At 36.4% G+C, this 21736-nt stretch overlaps 1 protein-coding gene across 2 annotated transcripts in view; it reads left to right on the top strand.

Moving 5' to 3' along the window:
• The window catches only part of LOC150104944 (guanine nucleotide exchange factor for Rab-3A-like), a 227457-nt gene that overhangs the window by 22244 nt on the left and 183477 nt on the right, over window positions 1-21736 (top strand). For both annotated transcript variants that reach the window (XM_090396061.1, XM_090396060.1), the window contains exon 2: window positions 9807-10522. In XM_090396061.1, the coding sequence (XP_090252187.1) occupies window positions 9828-10522 (695 nt within the window). In that variant the 5' untranslated portion in view covers window positions 9807-9827. The remainder of the gene's footprint in view (window positions 1-9806; window positions 10523-21736) is intronic.

Here is a 21736-nt window from a genome sequence, read left to right as displayed (position 1 = left end):
GGGATTAGATAACAGATTGGTTAGTGAATTGAAGATCAACTTTCTGAAAGATACCAGCATGTTGTCTATGATGGAGCATTATCTCAGAAAAGGAAGGTGATCAATGGCATGCCTCAAAGTTTGTTCTCGAGCCCCTGCTGTTTATCTTATTTGTTAATAGTATTTCATGTGGATTGATTGGGGATCTTCAAATGTTTGCTGATGATGCAAAGTTAGGTAGAATTATCAGGAGTATTGCTGATATTATTTCTCTACAGGAAGATTTGAATAGACTTTTAGGGACAGATAAGTGGAATTATAGTTTTAATATTAATAAATGCAAGGTGTTACACTTTGTGGTACAGAGAATGTAAGACTACATACTGTATTGGAGCTGTACATCGGGGACCGGATATGATTTGGGATCTTGGGGTGATGATAGACAGTGGATTAAAGATCTGAGGGCACATTGCAAGTGTTGCAAGGACTGCACATTGTATTGCTGCTATGATAAAGTGCATTGATATGTTAGGGATGAGGAGGTTGTGGTAGCTCTATATATAAGGCATTGGACCACACACACATGGAATGTTGTGCTCAGATTTGGTCACCTGGTTTTCATTGTGATGTGGAAATGCTAGAGAGGGTCAAAAGACGAATGACCAAAGTGATATCACAACTCTGCAGTGTTGGTTATGAAGAACGTTTGAGGGAATGTGGATTATAGAGTTTGGTGGATAGGAAGAAAAGAGATTAATAGATTGGAGAGATTAATAAAATTCTAAGATGGAAAGAGTGAGAGTCCATCCCTTGAAGTTGTATGAAGATGTGATGAAGGAGGAGAATGTGAGGAGTAGATTTTTTTACATGGAGAGTTGTTGGTGAGTGGAATGTATTGTTCGATTGCACTATAAATGCAAGAAGTGTAAATAACTTCAAAGTTCATTATGATGGACACGTTGCTGGTTGAGTGGGTCTCCCACAATGAGTGGGAGGCCCACTCAACCAGCAACGTGTTTTTGGAACAAAAGTAAATATAATAAGAATCTGGAATTGAGAACATCGAAGCAAGAATATACAGTGATTTTCTTGGACTTTGCAAAGATAATTACCACATGCCACATTGGTGTGTAAGCTGCAGAAGATGGGATTAGACTCGATGGAGTCTAACTCGATGGAGGTTAACGAAATAATAATAATAATCAAAGACAAGAAAGAAGTATATAAACAATGCTTCTTTCTTTTTATTTATAAAAAAAATTATAAACATATAAACACAAAAGAACAATAGCAAAAATGGCATTCAGGAAAATAGATAAACAGGGGATCACTTCATAGCAAAATTGGAAAGAAATCTTACAGGAAGAGACCAAATACATAAAATTCTAAGAAACATGAATAATGAGGTAAGAGAAAAAGTGATACTTCAAATAAAGAGAGAACCTAGTTGGACTCCTTCCAAAACTTATGGCAAGATAACAATGAAACTAAAACTTATATACTTCTAACCTATAAAGTAGAAGAAACAATACAAGAAATCCAACAAGCAATACAGCAAAGTAAATGAAGAAAATCCCCTAAAGCTGGAATAAATATTGTTATTAAATATGCAGGAATCCTGTTCATCAAACACCTTTTAAAATTATTTAACAGTATCTGGCAGTAAGGAAACATCACAGAATGTTGGAATGCCATTATCAGCCCAATATATAAAAAAGGGAATAAGTGTAACTGCTGAGGAATAAGTCTTCTAAATACTGGTTATAAGTTATAATGCCATTATCATCCCAATATATAAAAAAGACAATAAGTGCATCTGTGAAAACTACTGAGGAATAAGTCGTCTAAATTCTTCTGGGTTGGGGGGGGGGTGGAAAGAGGGAAAAAATAGTTACATTGCATAAAGGAGTGTCTAAGACTGATATAGCAAATTACTAACCAATCTGCATATCAGGAGTTGTCAAAGTAGTGCAGAAGTTGGTCAGATTAAAATAGGAATGGATAGATGGAAATAGGATACTATGGGGGGGGGCATGGTTTTGTGAAGGGTAGGTCATGCAACCTCAGCAACTTGCTCGTGTTTTATATTACAGTGACAGCTGAGTTTGATAAAGGTAATGGGTTTAACAGTGATACTGCTGGTCTTTGCAAAAGCTTTTGACAGGATACTACATGGAATTCTAATCAATAAACTGCAGCACATGGGGATGGATATAGGGTTGGTGAGATGGCTAGGAGGGTGGTTGTTGGAGAGAGAAGATCAGAAAGTAGGTTATTCGGGAGTAGAGATCAAAAGAAGGCCTGTGACTAGTGGCATGCTGTAGCATTCTGTTCTTGAACCGCTGTTGTTTAATTTCATTTCCTATATTGTTCATTAATGATATAGGAAAGGATCTGAGAGGAACTGTTCAGTTATTTGCCAGTGATGCAAAGTTGGATAGAGCAATAGTTAATACAGATGCTGTCAAAATTTTGCAGGATGATTTGGATACATTGGCAGACTGGGCAAAGGAGAATGGATGTCAGTTTAATGTAGCAAAGTGTAAGGTTATGCATTTTGGAGTGTAAAGATTACCAGCTGTGTACCACATTGGTGGAACTGTACTCCAGGAAATTGACGAAGCCAGAGACTTGGGAGTTTTAGTGGATAGTGAGTTAAAGTTGGGGTGGGGGGGGGGAAGAGAATATAGTAAAAAGTGGCTGAAGCAGCTCATCAGATCACTTGGTTACTGAAGAATACTTTGATGAGCAGAGATCAGCAGGTTATTGTTCCTCTTTATCGAGCCTTGATAAGATCCTATCTTGACTACGGTGTGCAGATCTGGGTCCAGTTGAAGATTTGTGGGTTATAGAAATTGGTTGATAGACAGAAAAGGGGTGATATGAAGAGATATACAAATTACTGAAGTGTTTTTACAAGATTAATTCAGAGGAAATTTTTCAGAACAGATGTGGTGGTTGGAGAAGTAGGGTGTGGGCATCCATGAAAACTGAGTAAGAGTGTAATTATCAAGGGTGTTAGGACTAGGTTTTTTGCTTGGAGAATAGCGAATGAGTGGAATAGGTTGCCAGATTCTGTTGTGGGTGCCATGATTGAATGAGTTCAAAGCAAAGTATGATAAATATTGTGCAAATGTTGAATAGTTCTTAACATGATGTTTAATGCCTCTCTCTCGACGAGTCTAAGGACTCCTTGGAGTTGCCTGTAATAATATATACTGGTATTAAGTTATAACCAGTATTTATTTATTAATCAGAACTTAAATCACATGTAGAATATAAACTTTGTGAAGAACAAAATGGCTTCCAATAAGGATGATCATTATTATTATCATCATCATCATCAGACCTCCATGGAGTCAAGAGAGACTCATTGCAGGTGGTCCTACTCTCACGCCCACTACTCTCCATGCAAAATAACCTACTCATATCAATAAACTATATAATATATAGTTTATTGATATGAGTAGGTTTTAAAATATGGAGATTGGGAGAACAAGAGGTCATCCCTGGAAGTTGTGAGCAAGAGGATGAGGAGTAGTTAGTTTTTCTTCTTATATAGTTTCCTATATATTATATAGGAAACTATATAAGAAAAACTAACTACTCCTCATCCTCTTGTTCTCCCCATCTCCAGACATTCTATGAAAAATCTCATCCACACTACTCTGGTAATTAGTCCTTACCTTATATCAGTGAATCATGTCCCACTTTTCCTTCTATTCACTAGGCTCTGTGATTTGCATTTTCTGAGTTCTTCAAATTCCAGAAACCAACTTAGTCAGTTGTCTTTGAACCCTCTCTAAGAACTCGTCCTTTTGAAAACCGGTGATGAAATCTGGGTACAATAATCTACATGCAGCCTGATCAAACCCTTGGACAGTGGAATCATAACATCCTCTATATGCCAGTGTTCTCTGCAACATTCCCATAATCTGCTGTTGTCCTCACAATTTTAGCAAAATGTTCACTAAATTTCAAGTTCCTATCCACCATCACTCCAAATCTTTCATCTCTTTCACCTCCTCTAAAATATTCCCACCAATCCTATACTCTTCATCCTATCTTTGCTTCTCATATTTTAAAACCTCACACTTTGCTACATTAAACGGACATCCCTACACTCGCCCATTTAGAATATTTATTGAAGTCCTCTTGCAAGGCTACAACATCTGCTCTACTTCTCGTAACCCTCCACATTTATTGACCCTGCTTTTATATTAAAAATCTTATTGTTGTAAATTCAACATAGAGACACGCATACATGTGTAGATTACCAAAGCCTTTGTCTTTGACAGAAGTTAAATATTCCAAATCAGTTGCTTGCAGTAATAACTAACATGTATCAACACAATCAAATAGCTATAAGAATCAATGAAAAAATTACGAAATGGAAATAAAGCGAGGAGTCTATCAAGGATGTTGAATGTCACTACTCTTATTTAATACCTACAGGGTGTTCGGGATAAATTTGACAGTTTCGTAAGGAAAAAGAAAATCTTCTTTGTATCTATTAAATTTAATGAATTGACAAAAAAACATTACAGGCAGAGTTAATTACAATACTATCAACAAGATTTACTCAAAATAACCACCATTAGCATCGATCGCAGCTTCAATTCTGCTTCGGAACCTCGAACAAGCTGATGCTACAGTCTCCCTGGGAAGGGCCGCAAAAACTGTTTTAATTTTATCCATTAACTGGGCTTTTGTATTACTGGAAGTGCGATTGGTGTCTTTTTCAACTGCGCCCCATACAAAATAATCCATGGGGTTAAGGTCTGGGGAGTTTGGAGGCCAAACATTTGGACTGGTGAAGTCGTAGAAATTTTCAGACAACCATTTTTGACTTTTCCCAGAGGTGTGGCAAGGGGCCGAATCCTGCTGCCATACATACGGCCTACCATTGGCTACCCTTGTTATCCAGGGCTTGACTACAGTTAGCAACTCCACGAACAAAGCCCGAATTCCAATGCCAGGGTTCTTCAACACCTGTTCCTGCAGATTTGCGAGGAATTCTGCTGTACGAACGCAATCAGATCGTCTGCTAGGGATCTTTCTTCTTGCTACATCCTCGTAGTCACCATTGCAAGTCTCTAGTTCATGCCTGATTGTTTTTACTGTATTCAGGGAGCATTGGGCAGCAGTCGTAATATCCTTATTTTGATGGCGGGCACGAATCATCATGATACAAGTTATTCTCTTCCATGATTCAGGTGGGTTCCAGCTATCCATCCTTTCTGACATCTTGTATATGAATGAAGAAGGGTCCAAACTTTTAAATGAAGAGAAGTGTGTGTTAATACATGTAACTTACGGAAAAATATAATTAATTATAAATATGTCAAATTTATCCCGAACACCCTGTATATAGCTGAAACAGTAAAGAATTGAGGGAGGAAAAAATCTAAAACTAACATTTAAACTGGATTGCGGAATTATGCTTAATACCATTTTGTTTGTAGATGAACAAGAGAAGATGCATGAAGAATATAAGACACAGACCAGAAGAGTGACTAGTATGGTGGTAAGGAAGGCGAAACTGGAATATGAGAAAAGATTGGCCTTTAGATCCATGGAAAATCCTGGGGAATTTTTTAGCTATGTGGCCAGTAGGAGGAGAAATGACTGTGGAAGAATGACATTGTGGGATAAAAATGGGAATAGAGTGACTGATGCAGAGGACATAGTGGAATTGTTCAATGAACACTTTATTGGAGTATTTCATCCTAGAGGAGTCAATTTGAATACTAGAGGGATAGAGCAGGTTCGAGGTTTAGAGATGCAGGAGGGGAGTGTGTTCCACATACTGAGTACTCTAGATGTTAGCAAAGCTGTGGAACTGGATGGTATTTCACCACGAGTTTTGAGAGAACGTGCTAAGGAACTGACAGTGCCCTTGACCTGGCTTTTCAATGAAAGTCTGGCTGCAGGAAAGGTACCCATGGAATGGAAGGAAGGTAAGATAGTGCCATTGCATAAGGGCGGTAGCAGACTGGAAGTGTCTAAATATAGACCAGTTTGTGTGTCATCAGTAGTTAGTAAGATTTTGGAGAAAGTAGTGAGGGACCATATACAGCATTGGGCAGATGAGGGTAATGTTATCAGTGAGAGTGAGTCAACATGGATTTGTGAAGGGTGCTCTTGTTTTAGCAATATGCTAGCCTTTTATGATAAAATTACAAGTGCATTAGATGAGGGAAAGGCATATACTGCCATTTTCCTAGACTTAGCAAAGGCATTTGACAGGGTGCCACATGATAAGTGATATTCAAGTTGCAGCACATGGGTCTGGATGTCAGATTGGTTAACTGGATTCAGGATTGGCTATCCGATAGGTATCAGAGAGTTGTGTGTGGTGGAGCAATATCAAAGAGGCAGAAGGTTGCAAGTGGGGTTCCACAGGGCTCAGTACTGGGACCTATATTGTTTAACCTTTATATCAATGACATTGTCCATGGATTGCAAGGGGATATTCGGTTGTTTGTGGATGATGCGAAGCTGGGAAGAGTTATTAGTAATAGTGCAGATGTGGTAGCCCTGCAAGAGGATTTGAATAAGCTAGATAGATGGGGGAAATGAATGGGGGTGTCAGTTTAATGCAGCAAAATGTAAGGTCTTGAGGTTTGGGACACATCAATGGGATGCTGCATACTCTATGGGAGGAGTTAAACTGGAGGAAGTAGGAGAGACGAGATCTGGGTTTAATGATTGATAGAAACCTGAAATTTAGGAGACATATTGAAAAGGTAGTGAAGGTAACACAGAGGATCGCTGCAATAATAAGAAGGACACTAACCTGCAGAGATAAAATGGTTATCATTCCGTTGTATAAGACTCTGATCAGACCACACTTAGACTATTGTTCTCAGATCTGGTCCCCAGGATTTGAAGGTGATAAATTAACTATAGAAAGGGTACAAAGACGGATAACAAAGATGGTGTCGGGACTGTACAATGTTAGTTATGAGAATCGGCTGAGGGAGTGTGGACTGCAGAGTTTGGTGGATAGAAGGAGGGGTGATATGATTGAGACTTTTAAACTGTTGAAAGGTGATTACAGGGTTGACACTGTAACCACTTCTCTGTAACCACTCACTTGGTTGAACAGCAGGAAGGAGTCATGACAAGGGGCCATCCCTGGAAGTTATGAAAGGAAACTGTGAGAAAGAGGGTGAGGAGTGGTTTCTTTGCATGGAGGGTGGTTGAACCATGGAATGCATTGCCTGATGGAGTGGTGAGAGCGAGAACGGTCAATGCATTTAAGGAGTGGTATGATAGACTTTGTGTTTTCTAGGAGGGACCTTCCTTGATGAGTCTTTTGACTCCATAAAGGCCTGAATAATAATAATCATAACAAAAAGTGAAGATGAACTCCAGGGATCAATATACTTCTTAAACATAATTACTAAGCTATTTGGAATGCGAATATCAACAGACATAACAAAAATCATAGCTTTTAAAAGACAGTCTCCAGTTAGAAGTAAAATCATAATTGAAAATAAAATTGTATAACAAATTGACTGCTTCAAATATCTCGGGTCAGCTATACATATACAAAAGAAGCTGATATTGATATCAAAACTTCAAACATCTTAAACGTAATAGGGATGATCAGTAATATTTTCAAACCTAACCAAGTTTTGAAAGTATACAGGAATAAGAGTTCATAAAGTTTTGGCAGACCTCTTCTATACAGAAGTGAATTATGAACCATAAAAACTGCAGAAGAAAATATAATAGAAACTGGAGAATTGAAATTCCTATGAATGATAGCAGGCTATACTCTCTGGGACAAAAAGAGAAGCATAGAAACACATGAACTAAAAATAGATATTACTGGAAACTGCAAAGTCAGTGTTACCCAAAAAATACAAAATCGACACACCTGTATATGAAATGAAACTCTGAAACAAGCCGAGAAAAGAATAGAAATAAAGTCAAAAGGACTTTCATCAGAAGATAATAAACAGATCTATAGCGAGTTATCCAAGTTCATCAAAAAAAAACTTTGCATTAAAGTGTGGTGTATGTGATTGAGTTCTATTGCAAGAGAAATGTCATTGGAACAGAGGTTATAAGCTCTATGGGTAAGTGTTTTTATGACACGATATTTCTGATGATTTCAATTCCTATGGATCCTAGACATGCGAGAAGTTTTGCTTGGTATTTGGTCATGACCCTTTTCTGAGTTTTTTTTAGAACTCCTTCAACCTTTTCTTTTAAAATGCAAAATTCCTTATGGAATTCTGGTATTTTCTCTGTTGAATGAGACTGAATTATCTTGTATAGATTTCAGCAATGGTCTTTCTATTTATTAAGGATGTCTGTTGGATCAGTAAGAATATGGTTGTTGACATCAGCTATACTTGATTTTAAATTTTCTACTCAACAGCCTTATTTTGCTAAATAGGTCTTTGGTTTGATTCTGATTTGAGTGATCTTCAATTTCTCTGCATAAGATAAAAACAACTTTGTTAACAACATATGCAGAGAAATTGAAGATCACACAAATCAGAATCAAACCAAAGACCTATTTAGCAAAATAAGGCTGAGTAGAAAATTTAAACCAAAGCTATTCAAGTATAGCTGATGCCAACAATCATATTCTTACTGATCCAACAGACATCCTTAATAAATAGAAAGACCATTGCTGAAATCTATACAAGATAATTCAGCCTCATTCAACAAAGAAAACACCAGAATTCCATAAGGAATTTTGCATTTTAAAAGGAAAAAAAAAAACTCGGAGAAGGGTCATGACCAAATACCAAGCAAAACTTGTCACATGTCTAGGATCCATAGGAATTGAAATCATCAGAAATATGGTTTTCTGATTTTTCACCAATTTTCCACTTCACCACTTTGATCTAATCCCTATAGGGGGATTAGATCAAAGATTTGGGTCACAATGGTTGGTCAATTATTGAAAATGAAGAGACATTATAGAAACATAAGTTACTAAAGTAGTTTTATAAGATTAACACAAGAAATTTCTTGATACATGACAAGTAGGGAAAGAACAAGAGGTCATCCCCAGAAGTTGTGAAAGAGTGTGGTTAATAAGAGTGTGAGGACTAGGGTTTTTGATTGTAGAGTGAGGAATGGTTTGACATGGATGATCATTGAGTACAAAGAGAAGCATGACAAGTATTATACGAATAATGGCTTCTGAGGGCATCTTACAGTGAGTCTTTGGATTCATGACGATTCCCAAATAGTAGTAACTTTTTCTGTGAGTTGTGAGTGCTTTTGGGTTCAAGGAGAGGTATGATAGATTGTGTGGATAGTTTGGGGTCTCTGCACTGAGTCGTCAGGCTCCAAGGAAGTGTCTGTACAATCATAACACTGCTATCAGACTAAAATCATTCTTCTGTATTCTCCCTTTTACTAATCACATAGAACCATTTAGGATCATCTCTTATTGCCTCTGTTTTATATTCATGTAACTGTTAATTAGTCTTCTGCTTATGCTTCTTACAGCCTTATTCTGCATATATATATACCTAATCACATTCCTTTTGCTTTGCACCAGATCTGCTCTTCAAGTATACAGGCTAACATATTTGCTTTCAAATGATGCTGAACTACCAAATACTTTTGATCTCTTTCTTTCTCTCTCTCTTTTATATCATGTTATGTCCCCAAAGTATTGGCTGAATATATCATGATCTCCAGTATTGTAATTTCCACATTTAGATTTTTCTTTACAAAAAAAAAAAAAAAAAAAAAAAAAACTTAAAAATTTTATACATTTGTTGGGTATATAATAGTGATAAGGCAAAACTTTTATTGGTGTATTTATCTTTTTTTTAATTTATTTATAGGACACATTTCTTCATGTAAACATGGAACAGACTGAACGAAATTTTAGAAGCTTAGATTTGGACCCTGCTGTTTGCCTTACCATTAATGGCTCAGTTACTGAACAGAAAGCTTTAACTGCACTGAATCATGTATTTAGCAGCCAGGATGAAAAAATAAATGCCAAAGAAAATACTTGTAATACTCCACTTGGAGATATTGGTTGTATTGTTGATATAAAACAATCTGATTTGAGTTCTCCATGCATAAATGAAAAAAAATTACATGATGGCTATGATGGTGAGAATCATATAGATAAAACGGAGTTCAACAATCAGGATAATCTCATAAATCACCAAAACAGCAAAATTTACAAGTTTGAAGAATCTCCAAAAGAACAAAATGCATTAGCATCTGATAATGTTAATACTACATCTTATCCCAAAACAAAGAGAGATTTGTCAAAGCGAAGTTCAAGTGATGGTGCAACACAAGCCATTAAAAGTGATTCAGGTGAACTCACTATATGTGGACGAGAGCGCTGCCATTCAGATTCTGATGATAGGATGGTTGCCATGAAAGCAAGACTAAATGAAAAATTTGATCAACTTGAAAAAGAAATTGCATTAAAAGTAGCTGTTAATAGATCAAGTATTGATTGTGGTGCTGCCCAAGAAAGTACTGAAGCAATTTTGAATTTAAATAATCCAGAAAACACTCTTCTTTCTCCTGATCAGAGGTAAGTAATATTTCTTTACTCAGTGGAAATCCTAAATTTTCAGTTTTTGATTTTACTTTTTTAAGGAATGTAATATACATGATCTGTCAATGAAATGATTCTCGGTGATATTTGTCAGGATGGCCATTTCTATTCTTTAAATGAAAAATTAACCTTTAATTGGATTGATCAACCTTCAATTATTCTTCTGCATCTGTACATGTACTTTGTAAACTTTTTTGACTGGCTCTTTGAAATGATGTTGTTTGCATGACATGAAGGTAGAAACAGACTATCTATGAAATAATGGTTGGAGTGGGTCTCAGAAGGATTCATTTAGCCAAATTGTCTTCTTCAACAGCATCAAAAAAATTTAGAATTTTTATCCACCACTCCATATGTGGAGTGGTGTATCAGAATCCTTGTGGTGGTATTCGATGTTGGGCAGATTTGGAATTTTTAGGATTAGCAGCTGAACAAGTGAGAAGTCGTGTCTTGATCAGAAAAAGGTTCAAAAAAAGTATTTACTAAAATAAAGAGCCAAAAGGCTTCAGTTCGGTGATGCAAAAATTAAGTGGATATGAAATACAGCATTATTTCATAGCTGAATACAGAAACTATACAAGAAATTACAAATTCAACACAACTTTTATAGTTTCTGTATTCGGCTATGAAATGCCGGATTTCATATCCACTTAATTTTTGTAGTTCAAAAAAAGTTTGACCTAATGAAATCCTCCTCATTATCTCATAGTCTAAACTTCCATCACTAGAAAGTATACCTCCCAGATATTTGAAGTTTTCAGTACTCTTTATATCTTGATTATTGAGTCTTACACCATAGATGTTTATATTTCCACTACAATTTAAAACCATGCTCTCTCTTCCTGCTATTAATATGTAATCCATAGTTCTGTGACACTATTCCATTTGTCCAGTTTCTTCTGCAGTTCTGAATGTGCCTAAATCACCTCATCTGCAAACTCAACTGTTTCTGTTGTCTGGTCATTAACCATATCTAGGATATTATTCACTACTGCACTGAACTACACTGGAGATAGCACACTTCCTTATTGCAGTCCATTTTTTTTTTTTTAAGTGTAAACCACTCTGAATTACCAAATTTAGTCTTCACACAGTGCTTACATTTAACTACATATTCTTTATCATGACTATTTCTTCTTTTGCTATTCCTATGTTTTTGAAGTGAGGAACAAAATATGATTAACTCAGATTTCATGATTACTGAATTCAATACTGCAATAAACTTATTAAAATCAAGAAAATCTGCATGCCTTGATGATATCTGAAATGAACAAATTAAGCATTTTTTGATCCATGACTAAAGTGTGGTTATTAAACTTATATAACACTTGCCTGAGAACCCTAAGGATACCAACTATCTGGAGGTATGCTAAAGTGGTGACTTTTCTGAAACCAGGGAAAACTCCAGCCAAAGCAAAAAATTAGACCTATATTACTACTCACCAACCTATTTAAAATCTGTGAACGATTAATTTTGAATAAGCTACAAGTCCTAATTTAACCCCATTTTATTGCTGAGCAGGCTGGTTTTAGACCAGGCAAATCCTGTATGTCACTAATTCTCAACCTCACTCAATATATAGAATGGTTATGAGCCAAAACTAGCCATAGGAGCAGTCTTTGTAGACCTAACATATGATACCATACACCATCTCACACTCAGAAATAAAATATTTGGAATAACTAGAGATTATCATCTTGTTATCCTGATCCAATCACTGTTAAAAAAAAACAGACAGTAATATCTAGTTATTCCATATAGAGCCAGAAGAGCTGCTGGCATCTCCAAAAACATGGCCTCCCCCCCAGAGAAGTGTGTTATCACCGTTACTTTTTGACATCTATGTCAATGATCTCCCCATCTTTCCAGGAACTAGAAATTTTATCTATGCTGATGATTTTGCCATAGCTACTTAATCAAATAATTTCAAGTCGATTGAAACTACTCTGTCACTTTCCTTAAATAGTCTAATCACATATTATAGCAATAATCAATTAAAACCAAACCCCTTGAAAAACCCTTTAACATTAAGGAAGCCAACAAGAAGCTAGAGATTTCTTGGGAAGGCTCTTATATAGAACATTCCTCGAACCCAGTCTGCCTTGGTGTGACACTGGATTTCACTCTTTCATATAAAACACACACGGAAAATACCAAGACAAAAATTAATATAAGAAACAATATAGTAAGAAAGCTTACTTCCTCCAAATGGGGTGCAGACCCTAGCACATTTAGATTTTCTGCCTTGGCCCTTTGCTATTCATCTGCTGAATATGCCTGCTCTATATGGGCCAGATCCTGCCTGCTGAAACACTTGACTGAGCATTGAATGAAAGCTGCCGCTTAATTACAGGATTCCAATAATGCCATTAAGAGACCTGTATACTTTGGCTGTTATTGCACCCCCCTCTTTTCACTTCGAAGATCTGCATTCTCAGCTGACGAAAGAAGCAGACAAATGAATCATGAACACCACCCATTATTTGCCCCCCAAAGACTAAGATCCTGCTAGAATCAGTTGAACCACCTAAAAACCCTTCAGAGATGAGATTTCAACAATGGTTTGCACTATACCCTGACAGTAATGCTGGTATTCCAACAGCTGAATGCCTTCCACATGGTGCCCACTTGGAAAAGCCTCAACAGACTACGAATGATAGGATGCTGCAAACAAAACCTCATCAAATGGGACTACCTCACTTAACCAGATAATTTGAATGTGGGGCAAGCCAGTTCATGAAAACACCTTCCTTGCCCCTTTTTCGATCGCCTTGCACAAAAGAGAGGACCTTGCATCCTGCACAAAAAGAGCAGTTGATTACACAAGATACTGGAGGAACATCTGACCATATTTATTGTATAATAACTTATACATAGTTCCTTTTTCCTTTATATATTACCTATTATTCCCTGTATGATTTGCCCATTAAATTTAAGCTGTTCTCATTTGTAATGTATCCTAATTTTGCTGTAAATAATGTTGTACCAATTACTTACTACTGTACCACTTGTTTGGATATGAAATAAATTGTTTTGAAACTTTTCCAGACTTCTTCCTCTTAAACCTAATCAAACCTTTTTTTTTTTTTTTTTTCAAATAAAGTAAACAGAAGTTTTCCAAATTCCTAGTGTCTTTCCATCATTTCTCTTACAGGAAAAATCAGATCAACAGTTGATTGCCCTATTCTAAAACCAAACTGCCCTTCTCCTTAGACCTTTCTCTATTTTATCTGTTATTCTTGTTGCCATTATCCTTTCATAAATCTTTGCACAGCGACAGTGTTATTCCTCTATAATTATTACACTTTCTTCTGATCCTCCTTTATATATATTGGAACAGTAATCTTTGTTCCAATCATCAGGTATCATCATCTTTTTCCAAATCAGTCTAAAGGTATCACATAACCATTTCAATCCTGTACTACCAGAAGCTCTGATCAAAGTTATTTTTTATTAAATAACAATATTTTATTTTCCCAGTTTGCAGCTGCTTGCCACATGTGAGTGGGCGAGCATATTTGCAAGTTCTTGGCTAGAGGATATATCTTCATCCCTCCCTTTCCATAGCCAGTTTTTTTCATGGAATCATTTGAGCAGGTTACTCTAGACTCTTTAAAACCTGAAGTTTGACTTTAGATATTTAGATATGTTATTTGGCCACATGATTGCTAATCCATCATTATAGCTTGGAGTGGAGAAACATTCACCTCTTTGTGCTTACATGCAGTAGTTCAGTGCTAACTAGAAAAGTTCCAAAGCTCTGAGATATTCTTTTTCATACCCTGCTAACTCTTCACCTGTTCCTTTGTTGGTGACTTATAAATTTGTAAAATGTATGAATAAATTTGATAGCATAATAATATATAGCAGTTTTAAATATATTTGCAATATTATTTTGAAATAATATAGCAAATGGTGGATTTAATGATGGATAAAGCAATAATATTGCTTTATCCATCATTAAATTTCTGAAGGTGCGTCCTCAAGGAGGGGTGTACAGGATTCTCTGATAGTATGGTGTAATTAATTTATTTATTAACTTCTTATAAACAGCTTTCTGCCAAATTAATCTGTTACTTGTCAAGACTGTCATTATTTTTCAGACAACTCCATGGACTTGTTCATTGTGTGGAGACCCACTGTTCACACAATAGTTACCATGCCTCTATCTAACCTCATTGACCAACGAAGTGCACATAATGAACTCTGTCAATCCATTTACCACCCTCTAAACAAAAAATTCTAGTCCTAACTGCACTTGTATGCAATTTCCAGAAGATGAACTCTTGTACTCTCCTTTCCTGCCATGCATTGATATAAAGGCTTCAATGTCAATCCTATAAAACTGTTCTAGTAACTCATTACTTATTTTAATGGTATTACAACATCAAACAAACTAAATTATGAAAAGATGTTCATTAAATGGCTTATATTTCACTGGATTTCAAACCAAACATTTTAAGAACACAAAAACATGTTAGTTTACATGTGACAGTAAGTGGAACAGTTCAAATTGTAACATACAAAATGATCTCAAGTCTTAATTTGGCACCCTCTAATGCTCTAAAAAAAAGTATTATGGTTGTGTATGAGTGGATCTTAAGATAACAATTTCCCAAATTTTTGGCAAATTAGTGTAGCCATACTTCTCCAGGTTAGGAGAATGCTTCATAGATCTGTTAGAATCCTTAATAACTTACATTTTCATCATGCCCCGTCTTTTTTTGCCTATCAACTAGTTTTTGAAGCCTGTGGACTGTCTATCCTCATAAGAACATTCCATAGACCTGCCACAATCTTGGTCACTTGCCTCTGGTTCTCCACCACTTCCTCATCCCTATGGAATCCTAGTAGTAGACCTTTGTATAGTAATCCAGATGTGGTCTTATAAAGGAGAATAATAGCTGTCTATCCTTGCTTATTAGTGTTTTTCAACAACCATATAATTTGATGTGCTTTTTTGACCACATTTGCAATATGCCTCTAAACTTCAACTCCCTGTCCATAAACACCCCCAAATCCCTGGTCTCTTCAATTTCCTACAGTTCAGTTTCATTTTTGTAGTACAGTGATGTGTGATCTCATCACCCTAAAGTGCATGACCTTACGCTTAGCTGCACTAAATTGTTAGCCATTATCCTTTCCCATAATACTAGTCTAAGCCACTAGTCAACATTCCTCTCTTAGACTCAACTCCCACATGCAACACTCTTATCTCTCCATCAGCTATCTTATCCAGATCACCAGCTTCATATCCATCCCCATTTACTCCACTTTATGCAACAGTGTTCCATGTGGTATCCTGTTGAATGCCTTTGCAAAGTAGCTATTTATTATAAAACGTAAGCAGGTTCCTTTTTCATATTCTTGTAATACATAATACAATGAATAACATGCAATCTATTCCTGTGGCTTTGTTTGCATGGAGGCTGTTCAGTACTGTAAGTGACTCCAATTCAACAAACTCATCATCAAATTCCTGACATGTACTCTCAAGGAGGTGTACAGGATATGATAGTACTACATGGTGAGTTAGCCGATCGCATACGGAGATAGCAGGGTTTTTTCTCCTGGAAACTCGGGTTTTTCATCCCGCATACAGACAAATCAGCCCTTCAGAACACACGCCAATTTACAGACAAAAAACACTAGTTGTGGTAGTGGTGAAGGTGGGCGGTAGATGGCGTTGATGGAGATGATTCGTAGTAGAAGTTCCGTGTAGTGGTTGAGACAGTTGTAGGTGTCCTCCCGCGATGAGTCTTCGGACTCCTTGGAGGTGTCACGAATAATAATAATAGTACTACATGAAAAATTTACATCATTACTAACATCCTATCTACAATTTTCCTCCAAATCAGTCTGTTACTTGTGAAGATTCCAACATTATCAGATCTTATATTTCTATCGTCTAAGGCACTTTGTACTGTATCAATCCACCTATATCTTGGTCTCCCTCTGGGTTGTTTTCCTGCCAACTTGGCAGAGAACACTTGTTTTGCTAATCTTTCCTCGCCCATTCTGTTGCATGGTCACATAAACAGAATGGGCGAGTAAGTGACCATGCCACCTGAGATTAGCTCTGCTAACGCATTCCTGGATGCCGACAATGTCAAGTTCTGTACTAATATCCTCGTTTTAATATGATATTGCCATTGATGCCATCTGTTCATGCCTCTAATCTTTCTCAGGACTCTCATATCTGCGGTCTCTAGTCTTTGTTCAAGTATTTTACTTCTGACCCAGCTCTCAGATCCATAACTTAAAACTGGTTTGAACACTGTCTTGTATACAGCTAATTTAGTGTTCCAACTAATTTCTCTATTACTCCATATGAATTTATTCAGTTGACTTCTTACCATACCAGCTTTGTTGATTCTGTTGTCTATTTCCATATTTAGTTTACCATCTTCACTAAAAATCGTGCTTAAGTAGCTGAAATGTTTTACTTGTTCCACAGGTTTTCCATTCACAATGCAGTTGACATCTTCAAAGATTCTGCCTATTTTCATTGTCTTTGTCTTTTTATTGCTGACCTTCATACCATATCTATTACAACAGTTATTCAATTTAGTCAAGGAATATCTTGCAAACTTGTAGCGGATTTATTTAGAAGTATAACATCGTCCGCATAAAGCAAAGAGCTGACATTAACATTTCCAATTCTGATATCATGTTTAATACCACTTTCTTTCATAATGTGATTCATATATATAATGAATTACAGAGGGGATAACGTGCATCCTTGTCTCACACTAGATTTAACATTTAACCATCTTCCTGTACTTCAATTCTAACTGCTGACTTACAACTCAAATAAAGACTAAGTATTGCTTGATATAATTTCCCATTGATACCATATAACTGTAGCGTATTGAATAACTTCTCTCTTGGCACCTTGTCATATGCCTTTTCCAGATCGACAAAACTTAAATACAGATCTTTGTTATATTCCCATGCTTTCTCAATAACTTGTCTTAAAGTGAAGATCTGATCCTGACAGCCTCTATTTGGCCTGAATCCAGCTTGTTCTTCATCAAGCTTTTCTTCCACAATTCTTCTCAACCATTTCTCAAGTATACTTGCATAAATCTTGCCAGGAACACTCAGTAGGGAAATACCTCTGTAATTTTCACATTGTTTTATTTCCCTTTTTATATATGGGTACTATGAGAGCTGTACTCCAATCATCGGGAATTCATCCCTCTGTCCAGGCCTTTTGAACTATGCAGTGCAGCCACTGTAAGACTTTTATACCACCATACTTCAGCATTTCTGGTCGAATATCATCTACTCCTGCTGCATTTCCATACTTCAAGCCTTTGATGGCTTTTTCTACTTCAAGTATGGATATGTATTCTTGACTGTATGCCTGTTGAGTGTTTACCACTGTGCTATCGCTGCTTGTTTCATTTAGCAATTTTTCGAAGTAATTACTCCATACTTCAAGGATATCTTTTTTCTCCCATTTTCATGTCACCTTTATCATCTCTAACTCCTTTTACAGCACTCTTTCCTCCATTTCTAAGCTGCTTCAACAATCTCCAGAATATCTTGCCACCTTCTTGATATTTATTTTCTATATTCTTGCCAAAGTCCTCCCTTGACTTTTGTTTAGCTAGTTTTACACAATGTTTCGCTTTCTTACATTTGTCTCTGTATTTTCTAAGCGCACAAGCTAATTTATTTGCCAGGAATTTTTGAAATGCTTTCTTCTTTTCCTTCACTGCCTCTTTAACTTCCTGTGTCCACCATGGAGTTCTGATTTTTCTATCCTTGCAGACATCCTCACCACATGCCTCTCTGGTTGAATCAATCACTGTTTTCTTCAAGGATTGCCACTGAATCTCAAAGGTTTGATTGCTGTTCTCAAACTCTCATTTTTTCTTCAATAATTTTTATGTATTTTAGTCTACAGTTCACATCTGAGAGCTGCTCAACTTTTATTCGCTTTAAAACTTTCTTACATGTTATTCTTTTCAATATGAAATTCAATTTTATCCTGCTCAAGACTAAATAGTGATCACTTCCAATTTCAAATCCTCTGTACACTCTGGTGTCCTGCACCAGGGAGAAAACATCACTATGAACAATAACATAGTCCATGAGACTATGTTATTGTTGATAGTTTCTTATTCCTTGCCTCTTCTTTCCATAATTAGCTTTAGCCTTGCATGCACTGCTAACATCTCTCTTCTGCAAATTTTTATGCTATGTTACTGCTCTAAGCTGATTCCTCAGTTTTCCATAATTCCCTACTTTATAATTCCAAATGTATCCCTTAACAGAAAATTCTGTATGGTTGGCAATCTTGTCAAGACCATGTGTTGAAGCTTAAGTGCTGTGAGGACATATACAGCACTTGGAAAGGGTTAAAACGGATTTTAATGCTTCCAATATTTAGTCTCGGTCACTGAGACATCTTTAGGGATTACAAAAAAACTATTGTAACACATAATCAAATACAACACAATACTAAGTGAAACACGTGGGTGACTCTAAAAGTCTTGTTTAGGTGGTACTCCCTCTATGGGCTTTTGTAAGTAGCCTAGGATTTAAAGTGGGTTCTCTGATAATTAATGTTTCCCAAATTTTGGGAAGTTTTATGCAACCTTATTTATTTAAATTCAATTGATTTCTGGGTGCCGCCGCAGATTTTAAAAACAGTCTTTCTTTTTTGAACTATGGTGGAGCATGATGGTTTTTTCCCAGGAGATCCTGTGGGTTGTATTCAAAACATGGTCTGCAAGGCCAGATTGACCATAGTCGTGATTGCAGATGTATGATTTGTGTTCTAAGTGGATGGGTGCTGATCTATCTATTGTAGATTTACCTGTCTAATCCACCCTCGTAGATCAGATAGGTAAACTTGCGAGCTTCTGTGCATTATTTTTATTATATCTTGTCCATGTTCTGCAGCACAAATGATTTCTTTGATTTTTTGGCAGTTGGCTGTATAGCATATTTGTAAGAATACAGAAATAATTTATTCCATTCTTCAGAAATCAAATCATTAGTTGTTTATTTATCATTTATAAATGAAATGATGAACCTGACACTTTCGTGCAGAAATATGTCAACATTCATATAAATTTATTCGAAAATAACAATGACTGCTATGGTGTTCTGTTTTTGTATGTGTTGGATTGATTTTCAATGGCTATAGGAGAGGGGAAAGAGGAACAAAAACTACTTAAAATTATTCCATGTTCAGTGCACTGATTGTTTTAAATACATTTTTATTTCCAAGGAGTGAAGCATCCCCACTCATTTTTTTTGTATTAAATTTAAAAAAAAACAAAAAAACTTCAGTTGTTGGAATATGTGTCTATGGCTGTGGCTTGACAAACTATGCAAAGTCCCTACTTACCACACAAAAAAATTTATTTGTCCAAGATCCTCCCAATTTTTTTTATTATTAATAACCACAAAATGATTACAGTCAGTCCTCAACATACTACATGTGCAACTTATGAGGAACATCCATTAATATGTTTGTGGTGTATTTAGTGCCAATAAAACTTCTACTGTAGTTTTTTTTGGCTTGTAGCTGTGGAGTATGGCTTGTGTTCAGGAAAAACAGTATGGTGTTTATTGGGGATAGGAAGCTTTTTTTTTTTTTTTTACTGTAGAGGGCCATTCCAGTACATTCCAGTATATGTAGGCACAGTTTTATTATAAAGGTGTCTGTCATGATGAGTCTGACTCATCGTATTAGAACCATTATTCATATAATACCTATCATACCTCTCCTTAAAGTCATTCACTGACGAAACACTCAACCACCTCTTGCAACATATTCCACCCATTTACCACCCTCCAAGTAAAAAACCTAGTTCTACCACCTTTGCTAACCACATTCTTACACAATTTCTATGGATAATCCCTTCCTGCCATGTACTAAAAAGTCAAGTGTCAATTCTATAAAACTCCTTTAATAACTTATATGCTTCTATCATGTTTTCTCTTTTCTGCCTGTCAGCTAGTTTTTGGCTTCTTGGCTGAAAGTCTACACTTGATCAAATTCATCTGCTGTCTCTGTTACTATCCCAATGCCACAACCATTCTCAACTCTTTACTTCCTCTCCTTGAATGTTGATTTTCTCCAATCCCGATCCCACTTTCCCAAAAGTTGTCTTCCTTGGAGATTTGAATTTTTCACAACACTAACTCGTTTTCCTTCTCTAATAGCATAGACCAAGCAAATAGTTTTTTTTTTGCATAAATTATTTGCATGCCTACCAGAATAACAGATAACCTCAGTCACTTTTCGAACATCTTGTTTCTCTTCCTCAGTGACCCTTCCATATATACTTGTGAATGTTGTATGTCATCTGATAATTCACACTGCAATCTAATGCTTATTTTCTTCCACCTTTGAACAAGCCACTCTCAATCTTGCCTTATCTCACAACATAAATTCTGTGCCTCATTCCCTTTGATGGACATCACCATAGTGATTCTTGCTGATGTGGAAACATTTCCCTATGTAAGCCTTGGCTCTCCAAAAAAAAATGCACTAAGGCTATACCGTAGCTGGCTTTCATCAAGAATGTCATCTTTCTTTACTGCTTACACCAAAGCCAAAAACAGCTGCAAGAAAACTCTCAGTGCATCCAAAACTAATTTCAAAAGAACCAAAAGCAGGAAACCTTCATCATGTCCAAATGATAGTCAAACCTTCTTGGTCTCTTACCAGAGCAGTTAGTCTTAACTTCTTCCCAACATTTTTCTGATCTCTATTGTGTCATCACCCAAAGAAGTCAATCTCATGGCTTCATACTTTTCTTCAAATGCATGTGTAGCTGATCTTGGCAAACGTGTCTCAACCATTCCAAATGCTTATCACTCAATGCCCCTCTCTTGTCCTTTTATCAGAAAATCAGAAGAATCTTCTCCAAATTAGACACCTTAAAATCTCATGATCTTGATGGCACGTCTCCAGTTGTCCTGAAGATTTCTGATTTCTGACCTCAGTTGCCTTTTTATGCACTTACTCCACTGGTATCTCTCTCTCACAGCTTGAAAAATGGCCTATATTCTATCCATTCCCAAGAAGAGGGACAAATCCTTACCATCAAGGTACCACCCAATCCTCGGTCTTCTTCATAGTAATGGAAAAAAAACCATCAACACCCAACTCCTGTGCTACCATGAAGACACCCAACTAATAAATGACAGTTATGGATTCT

The sequence above is a fragment of the Typopeltis vanoorti genome, chromosome 7 (genome assembly GCF_054136105.1).
Source record: "Typopeltis vanoorti isolate ZY-2024b chromosome 7, IOZ_Tvanoo_1.0, whole genome shotgun sequence".
In the NCBI taxonomy this organism is placed as follows: Eukaryota; Metazoa; Arthropoda; class Arachnida; order Uropygi; family Thelyphonidae; genus Typopeltis; species Typopeltis vanoorti.
Note: the sequence above shows the minus strand (reverse complement) of the source record. Positions and strands in the feature narration are given on the sequence as shown.